The 27,744-nt window shown below is 42.8% G+C and overlaps 1 protein-coding gene across 3 annotated transcripts; it reads right to left on the minus strand.

The window, feature by feature from the left end:
• Positions 1-71: 71 nt before the first annotated feature.
• On the minus strand, positions 72-26,899 carry eif2ak4 (eukaryotic translation initiation factor 2 alpha kinase 4). Of its 3 annotated transcripts, none has more exons than XM_035532536.1 (39): positions 26,564-26,899; positions 26,319-26,434; positions 25,841-25,943; positions 25,470-25,643; positions 24,979-25,059; positions 24,223-24,362; positions 23,951-24,051; positions 23,676-23,833; positions 22,760-23,295; positions 20,789-20,904; positions 20,486-20,640; positions 19,912-20,348; positions 19,709-19,781; positions 19,484-19,573; positions 19,021-19,143; positions 18,420-18,524; positions 16,682-16,745; positions 16,449-16,528; positions 16,217-16,318; positions 16,019-16,069; positions 15,690-15,926; positions 15,256-15,331; positions 13,641-13,762; positions 13,414-13,463; positions 12,059-12,227; positions 11,313-11,429; positions 10,486-10,551; positions 9,932-10,105; positions 9,243-9,377; positions 9,012-9,119; positions 8,785-8,913; positions 6,260-6,346; positions 5,754-5,863; positions 5,569-5,627; positions 4,896-4,999; positions 4,047-4,115; positions 3,065-3,109; positions 2,102-2,217; positions 72-431 (listed from the first exon to the last, which is right to left on the minus strand). In XM_035532536.1, the coding sequence occupies exons 1-39, from the start codon at positions 26,690-26,692 to the stop codon at positions 374-376; spliced, it is 4,965 nt and encodes a 1,654-aa protein (XP_035388429.1). In that variant the 5' UTR covers positions 26,693-26,899; the 3' UTR covers positions 72-373. The 3 variants fall into 3 exon arrangements, with proteins under 3 accessions (XP_035388429.1, XP_035388430.1, XP_035388428.1); XM_035532537.1 differs by having other exon boundaries at positions 15,810-15,926; positions 19,484-19,612; XM_035532535.1 differs by having other exon boundaries at positions 19,484-19,612.
• Positions 26,900-27,744: the final 845 nt, after the last annotated feature.

Here is a 27,744-nt window from a genome sequence, read left to right on the forward strand (position 1 = left end):
TGTACACTTTTACACCATTCCAACTTACATCTCTCGATTTTTAGTAGCACATACAAAGATGACAGACAGCCTTTTGTAAGGGAATATACATGATTTAATGATTTAAAGTATTATAATACACCATCAAATATTAATACTACTGGAGTCAATCCAGTAATCCAATAATCCCTACTGAGATTTACAGAATGCAGTTTCAAAACTGGTAAATCATTACTGGGCCGCGACATCACTGATTTGTACATTTGAAATCCACTCCCTGATAGAAATGTAAATTACCTTCATTACAGAAGATAAGTGCCTTATTGCAGGATTCTAACTCCAGTCCTTCAGAGGAAAAAAGTTATGTTGTCTAGTAAGGGAAGTGACATTTGGTTTAGAGAAGAATCTTGTAGTAGTCATCTCTGTAACTGTACAAGATAACCACAGCAACCCTGCAATGGAAAAAACACTTTAAATTCATGCTGAAATCATGAAAGACAACTCATATGGTGATACTGCCCCAGTATTTTCGAGGAATAGTGGGTGTCAAGTTGCAAAAATCACTCACACCTTTCAGTAATATCCAAATATTCCAGAATTTTTTTTTAAAATATTCTATATTTAGAAGCGATATAGATATGGATGGTAAGGTGCTGTTTGGGTTATGTTCACCCTGATATAGGCCAAATTGATGAATACTTATTGACCATGCTTTTAGCAGTTAAGAAAGGTACTGATCAGGAAGTGGAACAACCATAACGTCCAATATAATAATATTGGAATAAATAGAAACCTGAATATCATATGCCCTATTGGACGGATGGAAGGATAGATAAATAAGAAAATTAAGAAAACAACTGATCATTTATTTATTTGTTGGTTTGTTTGTTTGTAAACAATAAAATGTAACTACAGCACCTTTTTAAATATATAATTATTGTTGGGGGTAATTTATCTTTGTCTTTTTTAAAAGAATGCATTATTTTCATAGTTTGATCAATGCAAGAAGAAAAAAAAGGACAGTATCTTTGTTAAAGATGTACAGAAAGTCTCCCATTATGAAATGAAGCACTCCTCCACAGTATCTATCTAGACTCAAACACATTCCAAGACAATCATTTAAGCCCTGAAAAATGTGAAGCTCAATATAACCACACGTAGTTCTATGTGCACTTTATATAACTAATACTGGATTAGGTATGTGAGTTTACCTTATATAACTACTGCACAGTTCTGGAGAGTGTCACCTCTTATTTTCCCTAGCTGAACTATAGTTTGTTATCAAAGTCAAGTGCTTTTAATATTATTTTATTACTTGAAATATGGTAATAGAATCCTGCCTTCAATCCTATATGCTTTACCCACCTCCCCCCAGGTCCATAACATTCCATTATTCTTTTTCTGAATCCAGTTGGCAAGTACACATGGCCTCTGCAACACTAGAAATGCTCTGCACAAGCAAACAAAAGGAAATTAGAAACAACTGTTCTGACTCTTCTACCAAGACTGTAGGTGCCAAATGCAGCCTAGTCATACTGACTCCAATAATACTGCCCCTGTTTTCTATTTAAGAGGGAAGAACTTTCATCTCCTATGATGACCTTTCATTTAGCATGTTCAGTAGAGCTTTGGCTGGGGTTCCTGGACTCACGTGGACAGAATGGCTAGAGTAGATCTGGCAGATTTTGCCAAAGTCATAATGATAGGAGCTCTTGTGTGGGCACAGCTTTCTGACTGCCAGCCAGTACCCCAATACTTCAGATTTACTATACAAATGTAGGGGGTGTGCAAAAACAAACCAACCACATGTGCCATCAGCAGAACATATCTTTTGAGCATCTGACTAGGTCTCAATTCACAGTGCCTTCAACACGTGGAGTGAGAGCTGGATTTTCACAGATGTTAAACAGCAAGTAAGAGGAATGACCCTTTCAGAGGTGGTTTCACGTGCTCTGTGGCACACTAAGTTTCATAGCTGCTGATAAAATTAAAGTGGAGGCCTAACACACGGCTTGGGTGTGCTTCAGGGTGTTTCAGGTCAAATTGCCAAGGGTTAGCCTATTGCTTTAGCCAAATGGGGACCTCTGTAACACACCAAAACAAGCAACAAACATGTGCATACCCTTTTATGATTTTAAACCGGTGGATCTCCTCACAGATGGACTTCAGGTAGCGCTGTTTGGGGAGCCGTGACAGCAGGTGCTTGACGCTGATGTTGAACTGCTCCTCTCCGTCAAACTAAATTGATGAGAAAAGCAGATATGGCTTACTGGGGACTCACTGACTCAAGAACCTTTAGATCAAACTGCCTTTCAGAGAATAAACTGTGAGGACCCATTACAACACACCCTGCAATACTTTAATTTAAGAAATAAGCACTGTTGATATGTCATCATAGTATTCAAGATTTAAGATTATTGCTATAAAATCTAATAATAGCAAGCCAGTCAAAAAGCATTTTAGTAATCTAAATGGGTATTTTACAGAAGTATGGACTGTAGATTTTTCTCAAAAGGTCCAAACTGAGTCCAATTAGTCATATTTGAGAGTCTGCTTCTAGCAGCATAGGTTTGAGCCTGTGCATTGTCTTGCGTGCCAAATCCATAAAGGGTGTTTCTTTTTGCACTCTCTGCGGCCACGTTCTGATGAGCGTTTGTGGACAAACCATCCATTCATTCCTTCTGTACAGTACGTCAGGCTGCGTCAGTTCCATTTCTCATCTGTTCTTACATTGCTTCATGCCGCATAATGGCTGCGTTTTGCTCTTATTCAAACAAAGGCCTGGGGTTGGGGGGGCCTCTATGACATGGGCCGGCTCCTGGCACGAGCTCCCTCTCCTACCTTCCCTTCAAGTTCAATGCCAGTGCCGAGAATGAAAAGGCCAAACTGGCTAAAGGAGAGGGGATCCCCCTGACAAAGTGGAGGAGAAAGGAGAGGAACCTCCATATCCGTTTCCATTCATCGTTTCCCCCCCTCACCCCTCCGCTTATCCTGTTTACCCGTCTGCCTACCCTTCCCTCCCTCCATGGAGAAATGCAATTGATTTACTTGCAGCAGCTCATCATAATGGTTAGCAAGTACGAACCTCCAGGGACAGGAAGTTGATGAGGGTTTCCTTCGGCAGGTCAACCTGGGAGTGGAGGAAACAAGCTTACTTTCGCAGTCACAATGGAGTCTTATCTAGAAAGCACTGTGTACACATCACATGCACCAACGTCCCCATTTATAAACACTGGAAATCTTCACGGGAAATTTCCAAAGTATTTTAGCATCCCTGCTTTACAAATGGCCAGCCATTTTTGGAGTGGAGATAAGACTATGAAAACCGATTTTATGATTAAGTCCATTTCTGCCATTCCACATGAGTGACTGTACAATGTAAGTAAGTCCATTTCACACACCAGTAACGCGTTAAATTCTTTTTACATTTACATTTATCATCATTCAACAGATGCTCTTATCCAGACCGAGTTTCATATATTTATTGTAAATGATGTATATTTGCTGCAGTGTCTGAATGGTCTGTAGGCCTGAGATACCTTACACTGCCATCATAAATGCAAAGCTCTGATCTCTGAGAAGAACTAAAGAAGAATTCCTTAATCCTTGAATCTGTCCTTTCCCTTCCAGTGCATGCACGTGCACATACCCACCCACCCAAAAATGTTACAGTAACATTACATACCAAAACCCCATGTTCCATAAACTCAATGGGACATTAGACAGAAATCTAGACAAGATACTATTAGTAAATCAAACATTATGTATAATATATAGTAAATATTTCACATTAAATTTACCACAAAACCACAAAAACTAAATATGAAAGCAATTCAGATCACAGTGACAATCATTCTGTTTTTTTGTCCAGTATTTTGTGTGCAGAAAAGACTATGCCATTAAGTCTGCAAGGACTTCAACAACGGCCCCATCAGACACCTCTAAACCTTTGAGACCTTCTAAAATAATAAACTCTGTCTCAAGACATCTCATCTAACCTCCCTGCTTCCCCAAATGTGAACTACATAGAGGGGGCGGGGGGACAAAAAAACCACACATCTACTTACAGCCAACACTTCGATGTCACTGCTCTTGTTCTGCAAATTGCTACCAAGATTCTGCAATCTGGTTTGGATCTGGAAGAGCAGAGGGGAGAGAAAGAAACAATTGCTCCCATGATTGCAATAATCATCAATGGAAAACAAAAGGCATTTCATCCCTGCGTGTGCCAGCGGTTCAGCAAGGAGCGCTTCTCTCCTGCTGGCTTGGGGCTAAAGGCGGCCTGTCAAGCATGAGGAACCTCTCTGATCCCTCACTCGCCCACCCCCCCCCCCCCCCAAGAGGCTCAGCGGGGCCTGCGGTGGAAGGGCCGATCCACCCCCGTCCCACACCATCCAACGCAGTGAAGGCCAGCCAGCTGAAGTACTCTCCAATCCAACTCAAAGAACAGGAGGGTTTTCTGCACTGGGCCAGAGCGTGGGAGAAATGCAGGAAGACACGGGCCTCCATTTTGATCCCCACGTGGTGTGAAGTCAAGGGAAAGTGTAGTATATTCAGAGTGGAGGTCGAGCAGGAATTCGTAAACAGAGCCACCAAGCGAGTTTGTGGGAGAATGCCAGAATGTTTTTGCCCCCTCTTTGATCCTTAGAAAACGCACAAAACAAGAGAGCTGGTGGCCACCAGCTGGCCTCGTCTCATTTGCATAATGACAACTGGTGGGAACCCAACTTACCTCGTTGGATGTCATTCTTTGCTAGCAATTTTTGCATTTCTGGACAAAGTATTTCTTCATGGAGATGCATAACTGAATTCAAAGCTGTAACAAGATCTGGACAAGTTTTTTTCTTTTCATTAAATGCTGTGGACAATATAAAAAGATTTTCCATTGCCTTTATAAGATGAGCCCTGTTACAGACCTGCGTCTCATAGCGTCGCCGCGCACTGGCAGAAACCTTCTCTGGTGTGACCAGGTAGACGTTCATGTTCATTGCAGTGCTGCTGCCGTGCTGCTCCAGCGATCCTGGCACATACCAGCACAAACACATCGCATTACATTACACAACCACACATCTGTCCACACTGGGATTTATAAGACCCCACCAGATGACACCACCATTTAATTTACTTTATTTAAGCCTTCCTAGCAATCCTTTGCATAACTAACAACAGCATGTTTTAATTAAAGCCTAGTCTAGTGGGAAAAGAAACAATTTTTAAAGACTGAGAGACCTTGTTGTCTTTGGGAAGTAGACTCGAGTGGCTTTCTACTGCTTGAGGAATGAAAAAGAGATTCAGCATGGTTCATCTTCCTCAGTGCCCAACCCTGGAAGAGGCTGGCTCAGGTGTTACTCTGCCTTTAGAAATGCTACTTAAAAGGCCCTAGTACACAAACGGGTGCCAGTGCACACGGCTGCACACATCTGCACAGCAACCCGGTTCTCTGTGGAGGTCAGTGGGCATGGTGCCTGCTTCTCCCTGAAGACACGCAGCCCTCAGATTTCTGCATAGCCGCAAGCCACTGTGGCCTGGCTCACCTCCAGATTAACAGCAATACCAACAACAGAGATGACGGAATGAGAAAGCTGATACCTGAGTTTACCAGCAGAGAACCCTTGGCATTCTGGAGAGAGGCTCCCTCTGATATCTCTCTGCGAGGAACAATCCACAAAGAGGGTGAAGTTAATCAAATGCTAATGTTTCCGTTTGGCCCTGCTGAGTGGGGGATGAATGGTGCCTTTGAGAGAGCTGTGGGGAGCATGTGCAGTGCTGCTCACCGGTTTCTCTCCTCAGAGAGCTTGGTCCGACATCTTTGAATGATATGGTCCACCAGGTCTGACTCGGGAATCCTCTTTTCTGACTGACGATCCTTCTCAAAACACTTTACCTGGAGCAAAAGAAGGAAAGGAGGAGTGTATGATAAAAAAAATAAGTAATTTTTTTTCAAATTAAAAAAAAAACGGACAGTTGTTTGGCCTACTAGACACAGTGATGCAACTCTGCTCCAGTCATCAAACAGCTGCATGATCTGGTGTCTGACCGTGACGCCTACCCGGTATGAGAGTGCAGGAGCACTGCTTTCACATGTCATCACTCCCTTTCTTTAACAACAGCTCTGAATTTTCAAATATTACAGTGTTTAGAATTTATATTTGAAGACCAATACCAAAAAGTACTCCAATCTGAACATGTGAAGTGAAAAGAAGGAAAGGATTACTAATACCTATTGTATTTGTCCCCTGCCCACAAACACAAAGAAATGGGCCGTGAATGTGCAGTTTACCTTAAGACAGTTGCCGTCTTTGTCAGAGACAAGAACCATGAATGTAATGCCTGCAAGTCTGCAGTGGTCCAGAAGAGTCTCCTGAGACTGAAACACATGTAGTATATTTATCTTCAACAACTCTAATCAAGCTACAGCATGTGTGCCCCAACCCCTCACTTTTAAGCACACAATCTTAACCCACAATCTTACCCTCAGTATCCCAGCATCTAGGGCCTTGTAGGTACAGAATGTCTGCAGCATTAAAACATAATGGCAATGCCTTAAACACTTAAAACTCTTTTCTACCGCTTTTTTTTTTCTAGAACTGGAGCTACTTTTTCAAGACCTCACAAACTTTGCCTTCTTTCCCATCTGGAGGAAATTGATTACGGTTCCTGGGGCATAGTTCCTACCCTTCAACTCTTCAACAGCCCAGACACTTATGGGGTGTGGGGTGGAGCTCACAGTGCTGACTGGTCAAGCACAAACAGAGCACCCCAACCAAGATGGAATAAAAGAACCATTCATTTTGTCAGAGCCATTTCTATGTGCACATCAGCACTGTGCAACAGGCAGTGCACGTGAACAGGTGCTAACATGAATTCCATTCCTCAACCTTGCATGCAGTACACACAGACTGACAGAGGAGAGAGGCAGATAAGGGAGCACAGAGCAGCCTGCTGTCCATTCAGCTGTATTAACACAGAAGAGTGCCGGACTACACCATGTTTGGCCAGCAGAGACTGCTGCCATGACCTCTGGCTCTGTACTGGTAACTCACTCACCCAAGTCAGCTCATACAAGTAGGAAGGATGAGGGGAAAGAGAAAGAGAGAGAGATGCTTCCTGTTTGCCTGTCGTTCACTAGCAAATTAGCCCAACGTGGATGGCTCTTCGACAAGCCCACTCTCCACGGTCAACAAAAATGGAGTACTAGGTGAGCCCAGCTTCTAACCTGCCTGCCTTGCTAAGTCTAACCAGCATGTATCTATTGTCCAATGCTTTGTAAGCTCTGTCTTAAGCATCGTGTGGAACACTGAATACCTGTGGTGCTTTAGAGAGATTAGGAAGGTTAGGGATTCTACAACTAGAGAACATTTAGAGCTAGAGCCAAAACACACAATGGTCAGTGCTAGGTTTTCCAATGAAGGACCACCACAATTTATCAAATCACATAATGGTTAATTATACCACTTATTCCAAACATCAAGCAGAAGCTGGCATGAAAGTGCCACGAGCAGAGGGCATACATTGTCATTTTTTGTAATATTAGGTGTGCATTTTTGTGTAATATAAAAGGTGAGCATATTTATGATGAAATGGTTTTTCCCCTTTAACCTACCCTGCTACAGGCAAACAACTACACAGGGACATTCCATCTGGTCATTCTCTGAAAAGAATCCGTCTTTCTGCAATTTGTTTTGCTTCCTGAGAAGCCACTGTATACTAGCCTGGCAAAGTCCCATATTTAGGACATGTCCCCAAAAGCCATTGGACCCTGTGCAGGAGACCTGCACTACCATCACAGCAGTAGGCAAGACTCTCCATATCCTCTGGATCGACACCAACCACATTTCTCGCTCTAGTATTTCCATCTAGTTTGTCTAGTTTAAGACAGGTACCCACACCACATAAAAAACCTACCTTGTATTTACTGTCATTGGCCACTGTGGTTTTACTGTTTTGGTATGATGTCTCTGTGTACATCTGCAGGCTGTAACTCATTTGTTTCTAGGCTGAGAGGTCAGAAATTGACCAGTGATGGAGTTTGAGAATGACCAGCACAAACATGGCAACAGCTGGCTCTGAGTCCAAGCGTGTTCCTTACACTCTGTCAGAGGCTCAGAGACTTGCATGCAAAGTAACCTTGAGAGAAATATACCCATATTTTAGACTATGACAATCTCCCTGCAGTCGAGTACATTGTGATGAGAGGAAAAAGACAAAAATCAGGCCATTGTTGATTTTGGACTCCAGGAAACAGTGTTAGGCAATGTGAGGTTTAGACGCAGGCCAAGATACATAAAGAAATGTATAATAAGTAACTCTAATCAACATGTCATGGAGTCATGGAGATTGGGAAAGTAATGCAGACCCAATCATGGGACACGGATGAAAGAGCACAAAAGTGCGAAGGCAATTTGGATCGCGGCAGAAGGGCGCGCGCGCGTGTGTGTGTCTTGAATGAGTGAGACTCTGGCATCGTAAAAATGCTAACGCACAGCCACAGCTGTGCAAGAGTCATGACAGCGTTTGTAGTGCTGACGCCAAGCTGCTTGGAGCTGGCACGCTGTGCTTTGAACGTGGAGCATGTGACAGTCATAGCAACAGTGAGTAAGATGCCAGGCTGTATTCAATGTAGTACTTGCCTGTTGAGACAGCAATACAGTCAAAGCACAACTACACTACAATGCACGTCTTCCATTAAAAACATGACTTAGCACCACAGTGAAAAACGACCAACTCTCACATCTGCCGGCAATTCAACAATGAGAGAAAGGAGTCATTTTGCATGTCCTGCTTGTGAAATAAGCACGTCCTGACCTGTAGTGCATCATAGACAAGGTCGGCTGACACACCGGTCGTCCACAGCTTCTGGGTGACGCTGATGGCCCTACCCATGGAGCTGTGGCCGACGGGAACCACCAGCACGTCGCAGGAGCTCACGGAGGGCTGTGTGAGGAGGGTGACGGATCAGAGTCAGGACAATAGAGGGAGAGGAAAACTAAGGAACAGGCATTTAGAGGGAGGAGCAGCCGTGCCAAGCTCACCGGTTCTGCCATGGTCGCCACAGCGGTGCAGATCTTATCCAGGGCGATGCTGGCCCCCACAGCCGAGGGCACGGGAGCGGTGGCACCCGGAGCACGGAACTCTAGCACCTGAACAAAGTAACAGGAGAATGCCTCACACAGCACACCGGGTGCAATAGTCCTTATCAGGCCTCATCAACTTTACGAGTTTTTATGGTAAGGAATGCTGCACTGTGTACACTTGACAGATACCAGATGGTCGTATCTCCCTCCTGCTGCCACAATGTCAGGCACAGTGCGCCTGCGTTTCTTGATAAAGGCCACGAACTGGAAGATGACGCCACAGTGGTGCTGCACCTTGTAGACTAGGCCCAGGTTGACCACCACCTGCAAACCAGCAAGAAATTCAGCTGTTTGATACCAAAATCAGTTGTTCATGACTTATAATTCAAGAACCACAAAGAGCTAGACCAGATGAGAGATCACATTTTTAGTTACAAGAAATCATCAAAGTTGTAAATTGATTTTACATGATTTCTTATAACATTTAATAAAGATTTTTGATACAGATGTTTGAAACTCCTTGATGGACAGGGCCTTTGTGAAGGTCTAATGGTTTGACATAGGATAGGATCTTATCCTGTGTATAATTACAATTTCACTTCTAGAGCCATGCAGAATCTACAGCATAATGACCCCCTCTGGGTCTCATCAGTTGACTTTATTTGAAACTGTTAATGCAAAGTCATTTAAGTGAAATTAGGTTAACTAAAAGATGCAATTAAATGTACATAATACAAGACAATACGAGTTAATTGTTTCTCTATATGCAAGTTCACTTAAACTAATTGCATTTCCATTCCACACAGACTCATACCCCTGAGCCCCTGGTTGGGTGTGCTCAGCTCCTGGCTCTGTACGTAGAGAGGCAGCCACCATACCTGCAGTTTCACTCCCAGTTTCTTTATCAGTTCAGTGACCTCCTCCAGGTCCTTGAGCCCCTGTTTGGCCAGCTGAGCCACAGCAGTGCTCTTCTGTTTGGTGAGAGTGTTGATGAGGGGGACAAGGTCGCGCAGGTCACCCTTCTGTTCAATGAACTTATACACCGTCTGCAGCTGCAAATGGAAACCCACCACCCAGCAAAGAGTGAGCTGAGAATTTAGTCATGCCATTCATCGTCTTTTTGACGATGGTCTTTTAGTAAAGGTGAGGCATAATGCAGACCACCGAACAAGACACAGGGGATGCTAAACAAGTTTAGTATTCTAGAGGTAACAAAAACTTGAAGAATGACAACTTTCTGTAGTCTGCAGTTTATTTAGGATTATTTATGAGCTATTTATGATTAGATTTTTTCTTAAAATAATGAGGTTAACATATTTTACATCAGACACTTAAAGTAAACTGTTTTGATAAATTGTGATTCAGACAACTCTCCGTCAACACAGACATGCAATATGTAACATGCAGCATACGGCCACATCCTTCATCTTACACTGTTATTGGACAAGGACAGGTTACAGAACTTTGCTTCCACCTCCCGCCTTGTCAGCTTTTCACTCTGTGGTGAGAACAACATTGAGAGAGAGAGAGAGAGAGAGAGAGAGAGAGAGAGAGAGAGAGAGAGAGAGAGAGAGAGAGAGAGAGAGAGAGAGAGAGAGAGAGAGAGAGAGAGAGAGAGAGAGAGTTCCAAGTTATCTTACTAATAGACCTCATGGGAGTGCTTGAAATGTTATCAAAACAGGGCCAACAGTGAACTTGGTGAACTGGGGAGGAAAGAACCTCGTTTCTGATCACAAAACATATCTTAAAGAAGGTCTAAGAAGGTCAGTTAGAAACATGTCATATTAAATTATAATAGGTTAATTGGCCATAGGGATTACAAAAGGATTAAGAAAGTTTCATATGCTCATTTAGAGGGATTATACCCCCTGCCCTGTTAGAATAAACTTGACCTCAAAACTCTTCTCATAAAAGCATGCACACACAGTACTAACATATCAAACCATTCTACTCACTAGTTACACTAACCTAAAGCAAGTTGTATGCTACTCGTTTCAGTCTGAAGTGCAGTACTTAGCATCAGTAAAGGTCTATCTGAGGCCTGTCTTTGAATGAACCAGTGTTGTTCCACTTCCCAAAATGACCTTGTGTAATGGAAACATATCGGCTGTTGCCACATCAGTGATGTCACAAGTACCATTAAAATAACCCATTACTAACTGACATCACGAGAACTATTAAAAGTGGCATGGGAATTAAACAATAAAATTGATTTACCAACAACAGGCCACATCCAGTTTTGTGCGCAACCAAACTCACCATGGCATCACACAGTATACTGGAGGCCTGGCTCAGTTTGTCTTCTGGTACACCACTGTGCAACAGGATGGCTCGCAGCAGGTTTGTGTGGTTCAGGTAGATGTTGTAATTCCTCTCCTGCAATCCAAAGATACAAACCACACACAGAATAAATCACTAACCGAGCTCCAGGTGTAATGTTGAATATGCTTGATGTACTGTGACTCTCTCAGTTGCCTTGTGAGCAATGTGTCTTGACAACCATGCTGAAATAACTGTTCCTCCTCCAATCACAAGAGCCAGTGGACTGCTTTTAATACGATGGTCAATTTAAAAAATATTTTGTACAGCATCAAGGCAGAGCCACCATCAGGCACAGATCTTTAAATGAATATGGCTGGGGGTTTTTTCCTGGATGCATTTTGCCATTACAATCTAGCAAAACATGTAAATTCCCTATTCCAGAGTGGGATTGCAAAATAGCAGACATTTTCCACAAACATGATATGCACCATACTTCGTTTTTCCAGTTTGGCCATATTTTGACGACATCCAAACAAAAAACAGAAAACAAGAAGGATGAAAAAGTGCAATAGCAAAGGTTTGACCACAATAAAACATGATTAACATGTTCACAGTTAAGCTGATTACCATTGATAACTGTAATTACTGTATCACCACTTCCAGTGGAAAAACATGAATCATTTCATGAATTCCCTTTTTGAAACAATTGGCATGGCAGATTTTCTTCAAACTGGTTTCTGTACCTGGAGAGCGCTGAACTCCTGGATGACCTCAGAGACGGTGTAGATGGTCTCAGCATCAGGGAGCAGACCGCCCATGACAGGAACCACTATGTCAAAAGCACACTCCAGCAGCTCTCTGGGGTGAGCCCGGTCCAGCTTCCGTGGCCTGAACACACGCTCGATGATGTACCTGATTAGAATCAACACTTGCTTTCAGTGCTCATGTCTCACTGCTATAAGCATGCATGAATGCTGTAATCAGGTTTATAAACTACAGCAGGTGACCAGAAACACAGAAACCCCACTGCTGAAGAAGTGGGTCCCTCTTTCCCATTTGCATGTGTGGAATCACATAAGCCAATGATGGAGCTGAAGCTTCTTTTCCATAACTGCTTTGTGATTGAATGGATTATCAAGAATGACCTTCCAGTGTGGGCTAATGGGCTTTGTAAAACGCATGATGCTCGGGCTCGGAAGGACTGGTCTGAGCATTGTTAGGTGATGTACAGCTGCAGGGCTGTTCAAAGACAGCTATGTCAAAGGTTTACGCTGAATGGGTGAGAACATAAGACACCAAAAGATATCAAAACATTTGCTGTGTGGAAGGTGGGGTTAGGTGGATGAACATAGGGCATTTTCTGGTAGCTTTGGCCAATCACAACATGCATGATGCTCTGCACTCTTGCGTGTACGGAACATAACGGGGGATCACCAGGTAGGGTACATCTGCTGACTGTAGTAAAACTACTCAAGGCATCTGCAGGAGAATAAAACAAATCAGCAACGGAGTGCTGCGATTGGAAAAAGGTGGTCTGGTTTTGAACCTGGGTCCGACTGCACCAGCCTGACAGACCCTCATGGCCTGGCAAGAGCAGCCGGAGGCCAATAGAACCATCATGCAGTTACAACCATACAGTCCAGTGAAGGTCTTCTCTTTCTTTCCCTGGGCAAACACCAGGTACATTAAACCATCTAGAAAGGTTATAAACATTTTCTAGTGACACTTTCATGCCAATACCTTAACATTTGTAGCTGAGCACATTCATTCGACCATGGTCACTATATACCCCCAAGGTGATGGGTAGTGACAACAAAATAATGCTTCCTGTCTTGATCCAAAAACCCTTCAGGAATGCAAGGAACATTCAGGTGACATGATGTTCATGACCTGGACACTATAGTGCCCTAACATCAATCTTACGCAACACCTTTGGCCTGAACCTGACTGAAACATGTGTAGCAGAGACTATTCACACATCAGTCTTGGGCAGCTAATAGAACATTTCTGTGTTTTGGTCACTGAGTACATACTATAGTTGTATACTGTATGTACAGTTTTAAATCAGACTAAATACATTTGTTTTGAAAGCAATTACCTTTTTACATGCGAAATGTTATTTTTGGCCACAAATCTGGCAAAAGAAACCTGGTGAAAGAAAGAGAACATAATAAATAATACACTTTGATAATGCAAAACACCATAAAGTAAATCAGGCTTCAAACTGAATGATAATGGTCAAGTATATGCCGCTCGTGTGAGTAAACGAACCCTATAGGCCTGTGTTGGAGGTGCACGCACACAATCTGCCTGTTCAGCACTCACCCGCAGGTCATAGGGAAGTGTGACCAGCATACCACTGTGGTCCATAAAACATGCCAGCTCACAACCTTCATATAGGTTCTTAGTCCTGGGCAACAGTAGGGGGGTCTGTAGTCTTACAGCACCTGAGACAGAAGGCGTGGATGGAGAGAGAGAGAGAGAGAGAGAGAGAGAGAGAGAGAGAGAGAGAGAGAGAGAGAGAGAGAGAGAGAGAGAGAGAGAGAGAGAGAGAGAGAGAGAGAGAGAGAGAGAGAGAGAGAGAGAGAGAGAGAGATGTGCTATGGAGGAAAAAGTCCTGTTCATTTCTCCCTCCCATTAAGGAAGAAATCCATACTTTGTTAAACCAACACACATCAGTCCAGTAAGTCATTCAGACTGAGAACTTACTAAATGTTACCCCTAAAGCCTTACTGAATCACCCTGAAGCAGATGAGCATACTGAACTGAGCATAATGAATTGAAAGTGGCAACACAAAATCTTGGCTACCCAGGCAGGACAGGCTGGTGTGTTTCCTGATCTGGAGACCTATACTTGATACAATTGGCAGTGCTTTCTGTCAAAGAACTGACACCACCACCTGTTGAACACACAATTTCCCTCTCACTCTGGGAGGGAAAACAACCATGCTGTCATTGTATGACTTGTAGCCCCCTCTTATAATTACCCAAGAGGCAACCAGTGAGGACCTAAGACCTAAGATGAAGAAAGAGAGGTAGAAAAGGAGAACATTACACAGCATGTATGTAAAGTCAACACTACAAACAGCAATCAGTTAAACAAAATACCCTACAATCAAAATCTAATGGCCTTAAACCAATATGAACTAAGTATTATCTGTCATAACAGGATAGACAACAAATACTGTCCCAATGGACTTGCCATACAGATAAACCAAAAACAATTCCAGTGCTCTTCTGAACTCTTATTTACCTCTTTAGAAAACAGCATTAAAACCTGCTCAAACCATACAGCAAGAAACAAGGGCACACGGGCAGCATCTTAGCCTCCCTGGCAACTGAAAGCAGACAGGCATTTGCCTCATGTGTCCTCCATTTACACTTCTGACGACTAAATTAATTTGAATTACAGACTAGGACGCTCAAAAACCTGGCAGAGTAATGGTCAGATGGAGTGATAGAGTGTTCCAAGCCTCACTGCAGCCGGTGTTTGGGCCAGGAGCCAGCGCCAACTGCTATGCTCACAGATTTACTAAATTACATGTGAAGCATCTTTACTGAAAACTGCCTACAGGTAATCTGATAGCCATATGACAATCTGAAATGACATTAATTCTACTGAACTCCTGTGACCTAGAGAATTATGGGACATAGCCTGAGAAAGAGAACACAGGCAATAATTCTTATTTACATATTTTATTAATTGATTGCAGAAAGAAGATACAAAAAAAATCTGAGGTGGACAGGGTAGACTGCATGGTTAAAGCGGGTCACTGAGCAAATTCCCTGCATTCGTCTGTTTAGTCATAACTGTATGTACTTATAGGCTACTTTATTTACTGAACAGTGAGTGAGAAGGCAATGGACAATGTGAATCAAAAGGTTTAGCTCAAAGAAGGGAAAATGTCCAGAATGCCTACAACTGGGCACTGTCACTCACCGTGTTTTTTGAAGACCCTTGTGATTGTCTCATACACATACTGGTGAAGTTTGGTGATGTTAAAATTAAAACTGCCCTGCAACAAATCAAAAACACGGGGGGGGGGGGGGGGGGTGTCAGTGTAGAAACATGTAAAAACATGAGCAGAGATGCTGTTCAAAAGCAGGTCATGTTATGTGTACCAGAATATGACAGTACATGAGGGCAGCACTAGGGATCAGTGCTTCATAGCTACACAGTGACACCTAGGGGTGGGGAGGGAATAACGCACAATGTGTCTGAACTGTGGTTGGCAAAGACATTCACAGACTACCCTGTTCTCTACCTCAGTTTTCTTAATATCTAGAACTGGTGCTTCCATTGCCCACAAAGTGGATATTGCTGGACTGCAGTAACTCCTGGGCTATGAAAATGCAGCCGTTGGGCCTTGCTACCTTATGGATGTCGATATCATAGGTGTATTCCATGACGGGAGAAGTGTTCTGGGAGAACAGCTGGTTGACCATGGTGCGGTAGGCTTTGCCCATCACATTGGCCATGGTGTGCTGCAGCACCTCGTGGAGCTCTGACTCCTCCATCTGTGGGGGTGGCAGGAGGTCGCTCTTCAGGAGCTCCACAGCTGTTGGCCGCAGGGCTGGGTCGTGGTTCAGTAACCAACAAATCACTTTTCTCTATAACCATACAGCAGGTGGAGACAAGGAGGTGAATTTTGGCTTACTGGCTGTGTCAAACACATTAAAGAACAACCTGGTTTAAAGCTCACCTTTGTTCCTTTCTCATCTTTGTCAAAATCCTCAGGGAAGTCAATAGACTCCTGCAAAGAGATGAACAATGGACTACTTGCTTTCAGACACAAGTGCTTAGGCAACCAGCCCTCCTTTTTCCCATTTGCATGTGAGAGGACAAAACTGTGGTCATTTGCCTATGGCCATCCGAACTATGCCAAGTGCTGTAGACTCACCTTCCTGAGGTGGCTGAGGACGGAGATACGCTCAGAAGCTGTAGGCATGGGCCTGTAGGACATCTCAAACAAGATGATACCCAGACTGAAGAGATCCACTTTCTAGACACAGACACACACGCACACGCGCGCGCACACACACACATACACACACACACACACACAGTACTGAAGAACTTCTACAGCTGAACACCATAACATCGAAAAGCTATTGACAACAAGTTAATGTCACCTGATTATATGTGGCTTTGGTATTTCCTTGGACCTCTGGGCTGACATACAGGGCAGTGCCAACCATACCCGTCATGTTACCTGGTTTGGAAATTAAAAAAAAAAAAAGGAATTTAATATACTCCAGACAACATCTCATAAGTAAAGGCATAAATCTAAAACATACAGTGAAGACTGACAGAAGAGCCCAATGGTGAACACTGAGTAAAAGCCACTGATGCTGATTTGCTTTACCTGTGGGGTCTGATTTTAAGGCCAGGCCTGAGCCAAAGTCTTCCAGCTCCAGTCTGCCTGAAGCCTGTGAGAAAGCAGGCCAAGATGCTTGGACTTACTGACTTCAGTTACTGATATATTACTGTAAGTAACTGTAGAGCAACATGTGCCCAGGGCAATAAACACAGCACCAACAGAGCATAACCAAGTTCCAAACATGAAAATAATTGCCATATAGCAGGATATCCATAACAGGATATTTTCAGAAATACCATTTCATAGCACACCTGAAACAATCAGCATAAATGATACTCATGTCTGAAAAACAAACCTTTAAAAACTGCCATTAGATTAACAATAAAAAGCTTTATAACATGATTCAGTTGTTCATGGCTATTATACACTGCCTGACCAAAAAAACAAAAAGGGTCACCACCTGGATTTAACTAAGCAAGTAGGTAAGAGCCTCCCATTGGATAATTACTGCATGGGTGATTATTTTTCAACTGGCAACAAGTTATTTAACCTTAACTGATGCAGTGAGTAGCTTCTCATTTGTTAAACAACCATGTTGAAAGACACATCCTGTGGTCATGGAAAAGATGTTAATCTGTTTCAGAAGGATCAAATTATTGGCATGCATCAAGCAAAGAAAACATCTAAGGAGATTGCTGAAACTACTAAAATCGGGTTAAGAACTGTCCAACGCATTATTAAAGTAGAAGGACAGTGGAGAAACATCATCTTCGAGGAAGAGGAAGGAATGTCGTGGGGGGAAAAAAAAAACTTGAATGATTATGATCGGCAATCACTTAAACACGTGGTGAAATCAAAGCATAGAAAAACAACAGTAGAACTCGGGGGTATGTTTAATAGTGAAAGTAAGAGCATTTCCACACATGCAATGCAAAGGGAACTCAAGGGATTGGGACTAAACAACTTTGTACCCTTAAGAAAACCACTCGTCAGTGAGGCTAACCAGCAAAAATGGCTTCAATTTGCTAGGGAGCATAAAGATTGGACTCTGAAGCAATGGAAGAAGGTCATGTGGTCGGATGATTCCAAATTTATCCTGTTCCAGAGTGATGGGCGCATAAGGGTAAAAAGAGAGGCAGGTGAAGTGATGCATCCATCATGCCTAGTGCCTACCCTACAAGCCTATGGGGGCAGTGCTTTGATCTGGGGTTTCTGCAGTTGGTCAGGTCTAGGTTCAGCAAAGTTATGTGCCCAAAGAATGAGGTCAGCCGACTATCTGAATATACTGAATCACCAGGTTATTCCATCAATGGATTTTTTTCTTCCCTGATGGCACGGGCATATTCCAAGATGCCAATGCCAGGATTCATCAGGCTCAAATTGTAAAAGAGTGGTTCAGGGAGCATGAGACATCATTTTCACACATGGATTGGCCACCACCGAGTCCAGACCTGAACCCCATTGAGAATCTTTGGGATGTGCTGGAGAAGACTTTGCACAGTGGTCCAAATCTCCCATCATCAATACAAGATCTTGGTGAAAAATTAATTCAACTCTGGACAGAAATAAATTGTGACATTACACAAGCTTGTGGAAACGATGCCACAGCAAATGTATGCCGTAATCAAAGCTGTCCAACAAAATATTGGAGTGTTTAACTTTTTTTTGGCCAGGTAGTGTATAAAACAAACTTATTAATAAAATCCCCACAGCTTATCAATCTATATATACATGAAACTATACACCTTCTAACTGTATTTCCGATACACAATTCATGAAGTACCACATAAGCTGGATGGTCAGTAGCCAAGCCAAAGTCTCCTATCTTCACATGGTCATGAGAGTCTAAGAAGATGTTAACAGGCTTCAGGTCCCTATGAATCATTCCCTGAGGAGGAAGACACAGGTAGTTCATACAGTTAGCAGCCCTCCAAGCCAAAGTTATAGGCATACCTTAGCATACTGAGCTTCTTTTAAAGAATGCTTCACTTAAAAAAAACAAACAAAAAAAAAACAAAACAACAGACTACTGAATATGGTCTCTTTTCTAACTTTTTAGCCAATTACACTTAGTTATTTGTAAAAATAAAATTACTGTTTATTCTTTTCCCTGATCTAATTTTAGTTCTATAGTTTCAGTTCAGTACATAAATTTTAAAGGTAAGAGAATAATGACAGAAATTCTGTCAGACATCATCATCCCTTTACTCACACTTCATCCTAACTCTCTTGTCCATCTTTGCAAATACTGCAGTTAGGCTTAAACATCTGAACAATGTTTATGGGGAAATAATGTAACAAAGCACGCAACATAATGAACTTCACTACCACAAGAAACAAAAATTTAAGCTAACGTGATTTCCCTCTTTTGTCATATGTGTTACCTGTTCGTGAATGTATGCAAGACCGTCTAGGATCTCCCTGAAGAGTCGCCAGAGGCGACTGCAGTCCTCGTAAAGGCCCTGGTCGATTGTGTCTCGCAAAGTGCTTTTTTCACAGTATTCCATCTGCAGAGACAAAGCGCCAGGTGAGAGACATCTCTGTAGGACATCACGGGCTATATGTGGAAAGATGGCTAACTTATAGAAGCTTAAGGGAAAGCTAATGGGAAAGTTTTAGCACATGTATAACACTAACTGCTGGTGCTTATTCCCTATTCATTACATATGTACCAGGTTCCAGGGTTCCATTTAATACACATGAATGTGGTACATGGAACATGGTTCCAGTACATTCAGAAGTGCATCCTATCAGTAGTATTAAATATTCCTGCAGATGTGCTGAGTGCTCCCACTGACATCCCTTCCCTTGTCCAGCCTACTGACATCAGTGTGTGCATGCGTTCACCTGAATATACAAATAATGTGCAATAAGGGGAGTGTTCTCCGAGTCGGTGCTCTCTGCCACATCCACTCCCTTCACCTTGCTCGAGTCTTCCTGTATGGGACGCACAAGCAAACATGCTTCTGCAAACGCCTTCATGAGAAAAATGGGGACATACAGCAAACAAACAAGAATGCGGGGACATTAACAATGTGACAGTTTTGAAGAAGAGTACCAGTGACCTCTGACCTGTGCAAGACTGTCTCGGCTGGCATCGCCATTGTCAAAGATGATGTCACTTTCTGAATCACTGTTGGAGGGACTGTGAGAAAAAAAAAACAAACAGTCAGGTCTGACTCAAAATGCTCACATGACTATACAGCCAGGCCTGCAAAGCTTACACATGTACACTATAAGGCTCTATAATGGTTTATGAATTCATAACAGCTCACAGAAAAGATGGGCAGAAGACATCTGCCTCATCTTCATCATCATCACTGGAGTCGGTGGCTGTGCACTTGGCGCTGGACGACCTCTCCAGTGAGGTGCTCCACTCCACAGAGCTAGCAAGCGCCGGCGGGGGTGCGTCAGCCTCGAAGTCGTCGGGCAGACCCAACTCGTTTAGGCGGCAGGGCCGGGCCGGGGCGGCGGGTGGGCGGGGGGTGGTCCGGGAGGGCGTGCTGGATGCTTCAGAGCTGTTGCTGCCCACCACGGCTGCACTTGGTGCCTCCTGTCGCTCCATCCAGGCATTGTAGTAGCGCACAATGTTCTCGTGGTTCAGGCGTGACAGCAGCGTCACTTCACCCTTGATGCGGCGGAAATGCCGGCTGGCTGGGTTCACCTGGATGCGTTTGACTGCATAGTAGCAGCCATCCAGCTTGTTCTGGACCTGGCCGGACACAAAGACGAAGGGATGGGGACAACTGCATGTGAAGAGTGCAAAAAGCCTGCAACATTTTCCTTTCACAAGCTAAACTCAGGGCTAACTCTGGGTGGAACATGGAGGCAATGTGGACAGCTCCTCACCTTGATGACTGCTCCGAAAGCACCCTTACCCAGCAGCTGCAGCTCCTCAAACTCGTTGTAGTAACGTGAGAACTGTTTCTGCACCACCACACTGAAGGGGGCGCTCAGGAGGTGACTCCGTGGGATTACCGTCGATGCAAAATCCACACCGATGTCTGTCAATATTTATATATTTATTTTTACTGGGTCACAGAGGTTAAAAAAAAACTTTAAAAAAAAACTTAAAGACTTCACTACTCAATAAAACTATATGAGATTGTTATATATTTCTGCTGTCTTCTGCATTTTATGTGTGAGACTGACCTTCTGGGCTAGGCTCCTGGCTTGGAAGAAGACTCTTTGGTGAGGGTGGTTGGAGATAGGAATGCTGCAGTAACTGCTGAGTGTTCCAGCGCTCTGCATCGTTAAGACACACACACCTACAAAACACACACCTTCAGACATGCTGCATAATTATGCCAATACCTTCATGACAACTCTCATACACAAGTCTCCACATTCTCCTCACTTTCCTGGTTTTCACCTCAGTGTCAATGAGCCATATTCACTGGGAGATACTCTTTTTTACCAACGTATTTCTGTTCAGTCTTACAAAAGACCTTTTTTTTTTTGCAGAAAATGGTGAAGCACTTTGCTCGTGAAACTGTTCTCTCCTCTTCCAACAAAATAAAATGTCACATGGTGGTGGTGCTTTTTTACTGCAATTAGGATAACTTTAACTACTGAACCGACCTATCTACCATAAACCTGGCAAAAGATTTTTAGTTCTTGTCTACGTGCTGCCACAACATGTCGTGTTGGCTTTAGGGCACCACTGGCCAGAGCCCAGGACAGCACAACAACCCTACCCAAAGCCAGTGAGACAGCACACACACACACACCCGTAGAGCTAACAGGCTTCAGGTCCCTATGAATCATTCCCTGAGGAGGAAGACACAGGTAGCTCATACAATTAGCAGCCCTCCAAGCCAAAGTTATAGGCATACCTTAGCATACTGAGCTTCTTTTAAAGAATGCTTCACTTAAAAATTAAAAAAAAAAAAAAAACAATACTGAATATGGTCTCTTTTCTAACTTTTTAGCCAATTACACTTAGTTATTTGTAAAAATAAAATTACTGTTTATTCTTTTCCCTGATCTAATTTTAGTTCTATAGTTTCAGTTCAGTACATAAATTTTAAAGGTAAGAGAATAATGACAGAAATTCTGTCAGACATCATCCCTTTACTCACACTTCATCCTAACTCTCTTGTCCATCTTTGCAAATACTGCAGTTAGGCTTAAACATCTGAACAATGTTTATGGGGAAATAATGTAACAAAGCACGCAACATAATGAACTTCACTACCACAAGAAACAAACATTTAAGTTAACGTGATTTCCCATTCATGCTAGCCATGTAATTTCACCAGAGCTAATTTTCATCTTATCTTCTCAGACACCTCAGTGTCAATGAGCCATATTCACCGGGAGATACTCTTTTTTACCAATGTATTTCTGTTCAGTCTTACAAAAGACCTTTTTTTTTTGCAGAAAATGGTGAAGCACTTTGCTCGTGAAACTGTTCTCTCCTCTTCCAACAAAATAAAATGTCACATGGTGGTGGTGCTTTTTTACTGCAATTAGGAAAACTTTAACTACTGAACCGACCTATCTACCATAAACCTGGCAAAATTTTTTTAGTACTTGTCTACGTGCTGCCACAACATGTCGTGTTGGCTTTAGGGCACCACTGACCAGAGCCCAGGACAGCACAACAACCCTACCCAAAGCCAGTGAGACAGCACACACACACCCATAGACCTCCTCTAACTGGAGCTGGGAGAAACACACAGACTTGCAGAAAGACACACACACACCCACCCATCCACTTCGCCTACTTCAGCATATGTCGCCATAGACGGAATCTTTCATAGGTAGAAATGCACATTTCTAAAACCCAGAGATGAAGTTCCTTGTGATCATGACAAAGATGGACAGTTCCAAGGCTACCAATCTACTGCTAACTTACAGGTGAACACCACCTCTACTGCCACATCTTAAAAACGTTTGCCAGAGAAGGGGATTTAGTAAAAAAAATATGCTAGAAGAAAACAAAGCAATGGCTCAATCAGTAACACAGAAGCAGGCAGCTATCAAATAGAATGTGCAACAACATGAGGTCTAAATTAGCACCAGCTACACACAGCAACCAGATGCTCGGAGCCAGCCAGGTATGCCTTTACAGCCATTGGCTTAAGAAATAATCAGGTTTCTGAGAAGCACAGGCCATACTTTTTGAGGAAGTCCTGAAGGTCGGCGGGCAGGCTGGAGGGAATGGTGACTGGGTACTCGCGGACCTCCCGTCCCTGGCTAAGGGCCAGCAGGAGCAGGCCAAGGCTCCACACGTCACCTTTCTTCCCTGTGCGTGTGGGCAGTGCGTCCTCGCTGAAGCGCACACGAGCCTGTTCAAAGACGTCTTCGCGGCAGATATCGGCCAGCCGCTTGGTCAGACTGTAGTCGGTGAGCCTGATGTCACCCTGGGCGTCCACAAGCACGGAGGAGGCAACAAGCTGCTTATGAACCACTGAGTTAGTGTGGAGGTAGTCAAGGGCAGCCAGCAGCTGGCCGGCATGGTGGCGGAGCTGGTCCGTGGGCAACGCGGCACCGGAGGATAAGCCCTGCGCCAGGCTGCGGCCGGCCACATGCTCGGCAAGCAAGTCCACCACCAGACAGTCCTCACGCTGTGCCAGGCTCATGGCCTGGTAGCGCACTAGATTGGGGTGGTCTAGCTTCAGCAGGGAGTTTAGCTCACTCTCAGCCCCATGAATCTGAAAGGAAAGGGAAAGACAAGATTACGTGATGATAAAATATAGTGAAGGGGCTGGTCCAACTCATGAAAACAGTTTTTAAAGGTGACAAATCTGCATTTATAATTATGTAAAAATGGAAAATAATACATTTTCAATTTATAGAAGAAAGTGAGACTTGTAAAATGCATTTTAAATGTATATTTTACACCACCACACAGGTGCTAATTATGGTTGTTGGCTGTCCAATTTTTCTGTAAATAGAAAATTAATATCAATATAAACATTTAACTTTTTTTTAACTGAGTACAGACAGAGAATAATTAAATATTTAAACAATGATCACTCAGTCAAGATACTGATTTATATATAGCTTGATTCAACCATTTCCATCTTCTTACCTGCTTTTTGCATTTCTCAATCTTCTCTTTCTCCTGGGTGGTGAAGAACTTGCCCATCTTCTTACTCCAATGAAGGATCCATTCATAAACAACACCAAACTCTCCAGAGGTGGCATTGAGGGCATAATACACACTACGGCCCAGCCTTTCACTCTCACCTCACACACACAGAAAAATACACCTTTAAACAAAACCTGAGTGTGATTCCTGCTCAGACCACTTTGTGGACTATGGCTACTGTATTGAATGTGTGTGGTGACAGAGTAGAACCTTACCTATGCACTTCCCTCTGTGTACAAGAATATCTCCCACAGCACTGCTGCTGAAGTGCAGGACTTCATGAATGCATGCATTATCTTCACTGCAAGTGTCTCGCCTTACCAGTGAAAAAACACACACAACGAAATTATGGTACATTTTATTAGGCAAATAAACTGGCTGGTCACTAAACAAATATTTTCTTGCATCAGTAAAATGACTCAAAACAGCTTTATGTCGCAAACTGATGTGCTCATCTACAAGGTGTTAGAAGGTCCTACGTCCATACCTGTGTCTGCTGCTGGACGTGGTACGGCGCCTGTTACACACTTTCCTGTTCTCAGCAGCCTCAGCAGGGGGGCCTGGGGAAGAGGCACTACCCAGCGTCGGGCTTCCTACAGCAGGCTGCACCACACTCTCCAAGCGCTCCTGCAGCATGAAAAACTCCAGCTTTTAGCACCATATTGGAGAAATCACAGCTAATGATAGTAGTCATAAGACTACCATGTATAACTAAAATTACAGCACTTCTCAGATATAAGCATGTTGTTTGATTGCAGTGTAGCAGGTAGGGTGGGCATGTGATCTGACCATGGTGGTGTCTGTAATTACACTGCAGATGTAAGAACATGTATAGCATGCTTTACAAGGCTCCCTTCTGTGTTTAATGGTGGCTTATGGCAGTCGGTGCCTACTGACAGCTGGAGTAGCACCAGTGTGTATATACAGTTTAAAAAAAAAGACAGTACAGATGAACAGCATGAAGTTTTTTCTTCATAAAGGACTTTTTTCAAACTCACACCTTCTTGCAAAGAGATATGCTCAGACAGCACTCACTAAAATGAGAATGCCACAAATATCTTATGACACTCTGGATGAGAGCTAGCCAAGAGCCTTTTCATAGCTTTAGAACATTCCCTGTGAAATGTTTTGACTAGTGTGCAAGACCAAGCACTGCAGTCTTCTATAACAAATTTTGGAAAATAAAAAAAAACACACATATACTTAGAAAAAAAAAGACAATGTCTAAAAACAGAAGGCTTACCAGTTTTGCCATTTCTTTCTTCCTCTTTTCCTCTCGCCTCTCCTCTTCTCGTCTCTGGATTTCAGCAAGTATCTCATTTTGCTGTTGCGATATCGGAAGCCTGACTCAGTAATTAGTGTGCGAGCTCGCACGCACACACACTGTTATGCAAGTTGTATTTTTGAGGATACATTTTATTATTGAACAACTACAGTGCTCTCGGTCAACCCAAAGTGTTAATAAACCTCAAACCTGAATATTTAGGAAAGTGAGGTTTTGTCTTTCTTAGAAGAACATCTTTGTGTGCATAATTATTGAACAACTATTTTTGTGCAGAATTATTATGCAACTAAATGAAAAACAAATTCTGTAAATGTATGAAAATACAGAAATGCAGCATAGTGTATGGTTGTCTCCTTATGCCTAATAATTAGTGTTTCTTTTAATAAAACAAACAGTACAAGAAATGCAGCCTGACTTCATCAAGGGCATGAAGATCAGTGTGGCAGTACCATCTGCTCCTCCTGCCTGCGCCGCTGGTCGAGCCTCATCTGCTCTTCCAGTGCCAGGCGCTCCTGCTGCCGCTGCTGGTTCTTCAGCATTTCCTCATGGAAGGAGCGAGAAGGAGGCACATTGTGCTCAGTCAGGAAGCCTTGCACAAAGTCTGCTAGCTCATAGATCATGACCTGCAAAGAGGAGATATAGGGTTGGGGTTACCAGGTCCAACAAACACAACAGCAGCCCGTTAATCATCTGTTTGACATTTACTCCATCATTCTGTTTTCTGTGTTAATGTTAATCTGACAAAAAGCATGGTGAGCATAAAGGATAACCACTGGACAGAGTTGAGTGCAATACACAGGCTACAATGTGTAAGTCTCACCTCACCACATCTTTCCAAGGCGAGTTTCATGAGTTCAGATTGAAGATTCTGTAGCGTGTCATTGGACAGACCGATGGCATTCTTCAGCTCAATCTCTGGAGGCCTGAGTGATATACCAAAGAGTGCAGCAAAAGAAGAGACAGGGCTGATCTCAAAACACTGGAGTAAAATACACCACAAGAACAAAATACTACTGGAGCATAATCAACAGAGCATCTCCAAAGTCCAAGAATTACATTTCTTGTACATATAGACATTCACCACTGTACTTTAAATAAAGGTATGCAATGTTCCCCAAAATTGCAACATGTTTTGCAGTTTACAGGTGAATGTTTAGAAAACTATTTCAGATAACACTTCCAAATATAAACATAAGCTCTTAACTTGTAAGTATTATAACAGATCCAAAGCATGACTTTTCATTAAACTTAATGGTAAAGAATACTATTATGTCGTGTGCAGATGTATGAAAACTTACGCATCAGGATATGTTGGTGAGCATTTGACTTGTAAGTCCACTTTCACGTAACATTCCTGGCCATAACTCAGACCTTTGGGGCGCAAGAACAAGTACACCTCCGGAGGACATCTAACCTGAAATGTTGTGGGAGGAGAGAACAACTGTATAGTGGGCAGAATATACTAAAAGTTGAATGCCAAGTAAAAGTTGCAACTAGCTGACTAACGTTAGCCTGCTTTGATAACTATATTGGTTGGTTGTACCTTCCACGGACGGTTAGTTCGTAGATCCTCAAAATCATTTGAAAATATTGAGGCGAGGGCCTCGAGCTCATTTTCCTGCTGGACACAATAGTCGTCGTTTCCATCTGGAGAGTTAAGAGAACCGCTCATTCTGTTTCCTGAGACACATACTCACGCCCCCCTCGAAGCAAACTGGTGGAAGCAATTTCTTTAGTAAATCACATTAACCGCATATTCAAAAAAGAAAGCGTGAAATATTCTGCAGATAGAAACATAACGGAAATGAACATGTTTAATAAAACTTTAAGGAAACGACGTAAAATAACACAACTTTTACTCGGGCGCGTGGTAGGCATGTCATACCGTCGCACAAGTGACGTAGTACGTCATACGTTTCAAAGACAGGCGCACAGCAGCTTTGTCAGGATAAAATTAAACAGCCGAATCTATATATAAAACAATTGTCTTTAGGTGAATGAGAGAATTCTTTACAATAGGGTTATTGCAGTTCAAAGTTTATTTCTGTTCCCTTGTATGCCATAACATTTTTGCAATATATTTGCTGAGATGGTGCCTACATGTGAATGGCTTTATAGACATGTAGGTAACTGTAGTACTGTAGTACACCAATACAAACACTGAATGGCGCTGATTCCCAAATCAATGACAATGTCCTGTTACTACAGTCACTTTTACCTAATGGCTAAGCAGTGAAGATCTTGAAGCTGTCTAAACAATAAATTGTTCTGAAACGTTTGGTTATTTTAAAATATTAGTTCCACAAGTGTCCTTTATGGATATATTTTATTACTAAAGGTCAATAGGGTACATTAGGCTTCCAGTCCTACAGTGTGACTCTTGCCCTCACATTTAAGCTTTTAAAATAGACCATTTCAAGATGCAGAAGTATACGCTATCCATGACATACATGCATCTTACCATTATCTTCTTAAAGTATTCTGGTCATTTTACACCACCAGCCCAAGTGTATGCACTGCAGATATCAGTCTTTTGATAACATTTGCTCAGATCTCTCCATGCCTATGAATAGCCAGTCTGTACTTTCCATTCCAGTAGAGGAATCTTTTTCAATGTACCTTCTATCTCTGCAGATAGAAGAAGACATATTTGGTGCAAAGAGACTAAATATAACTAATCCCATTACCTTCAATGCTGTGATTGTTCTTCTGAGACTACCAGAA

Source organism: Electrophorus electricus, chromosome 13 (assembly GCF_013358815.1).
Source record: "Electrophorus electricus isolate fEleEle1 chromosome 13, fEleEle1.pri, whole genome shotgun sequence".
Lineage (NCBI taxonomy): Eukaryota > Metazoa > Chordata > Actinopteri > Gymnotiformes > Gymnotidae > Electrophorus > Electrophorus electricus.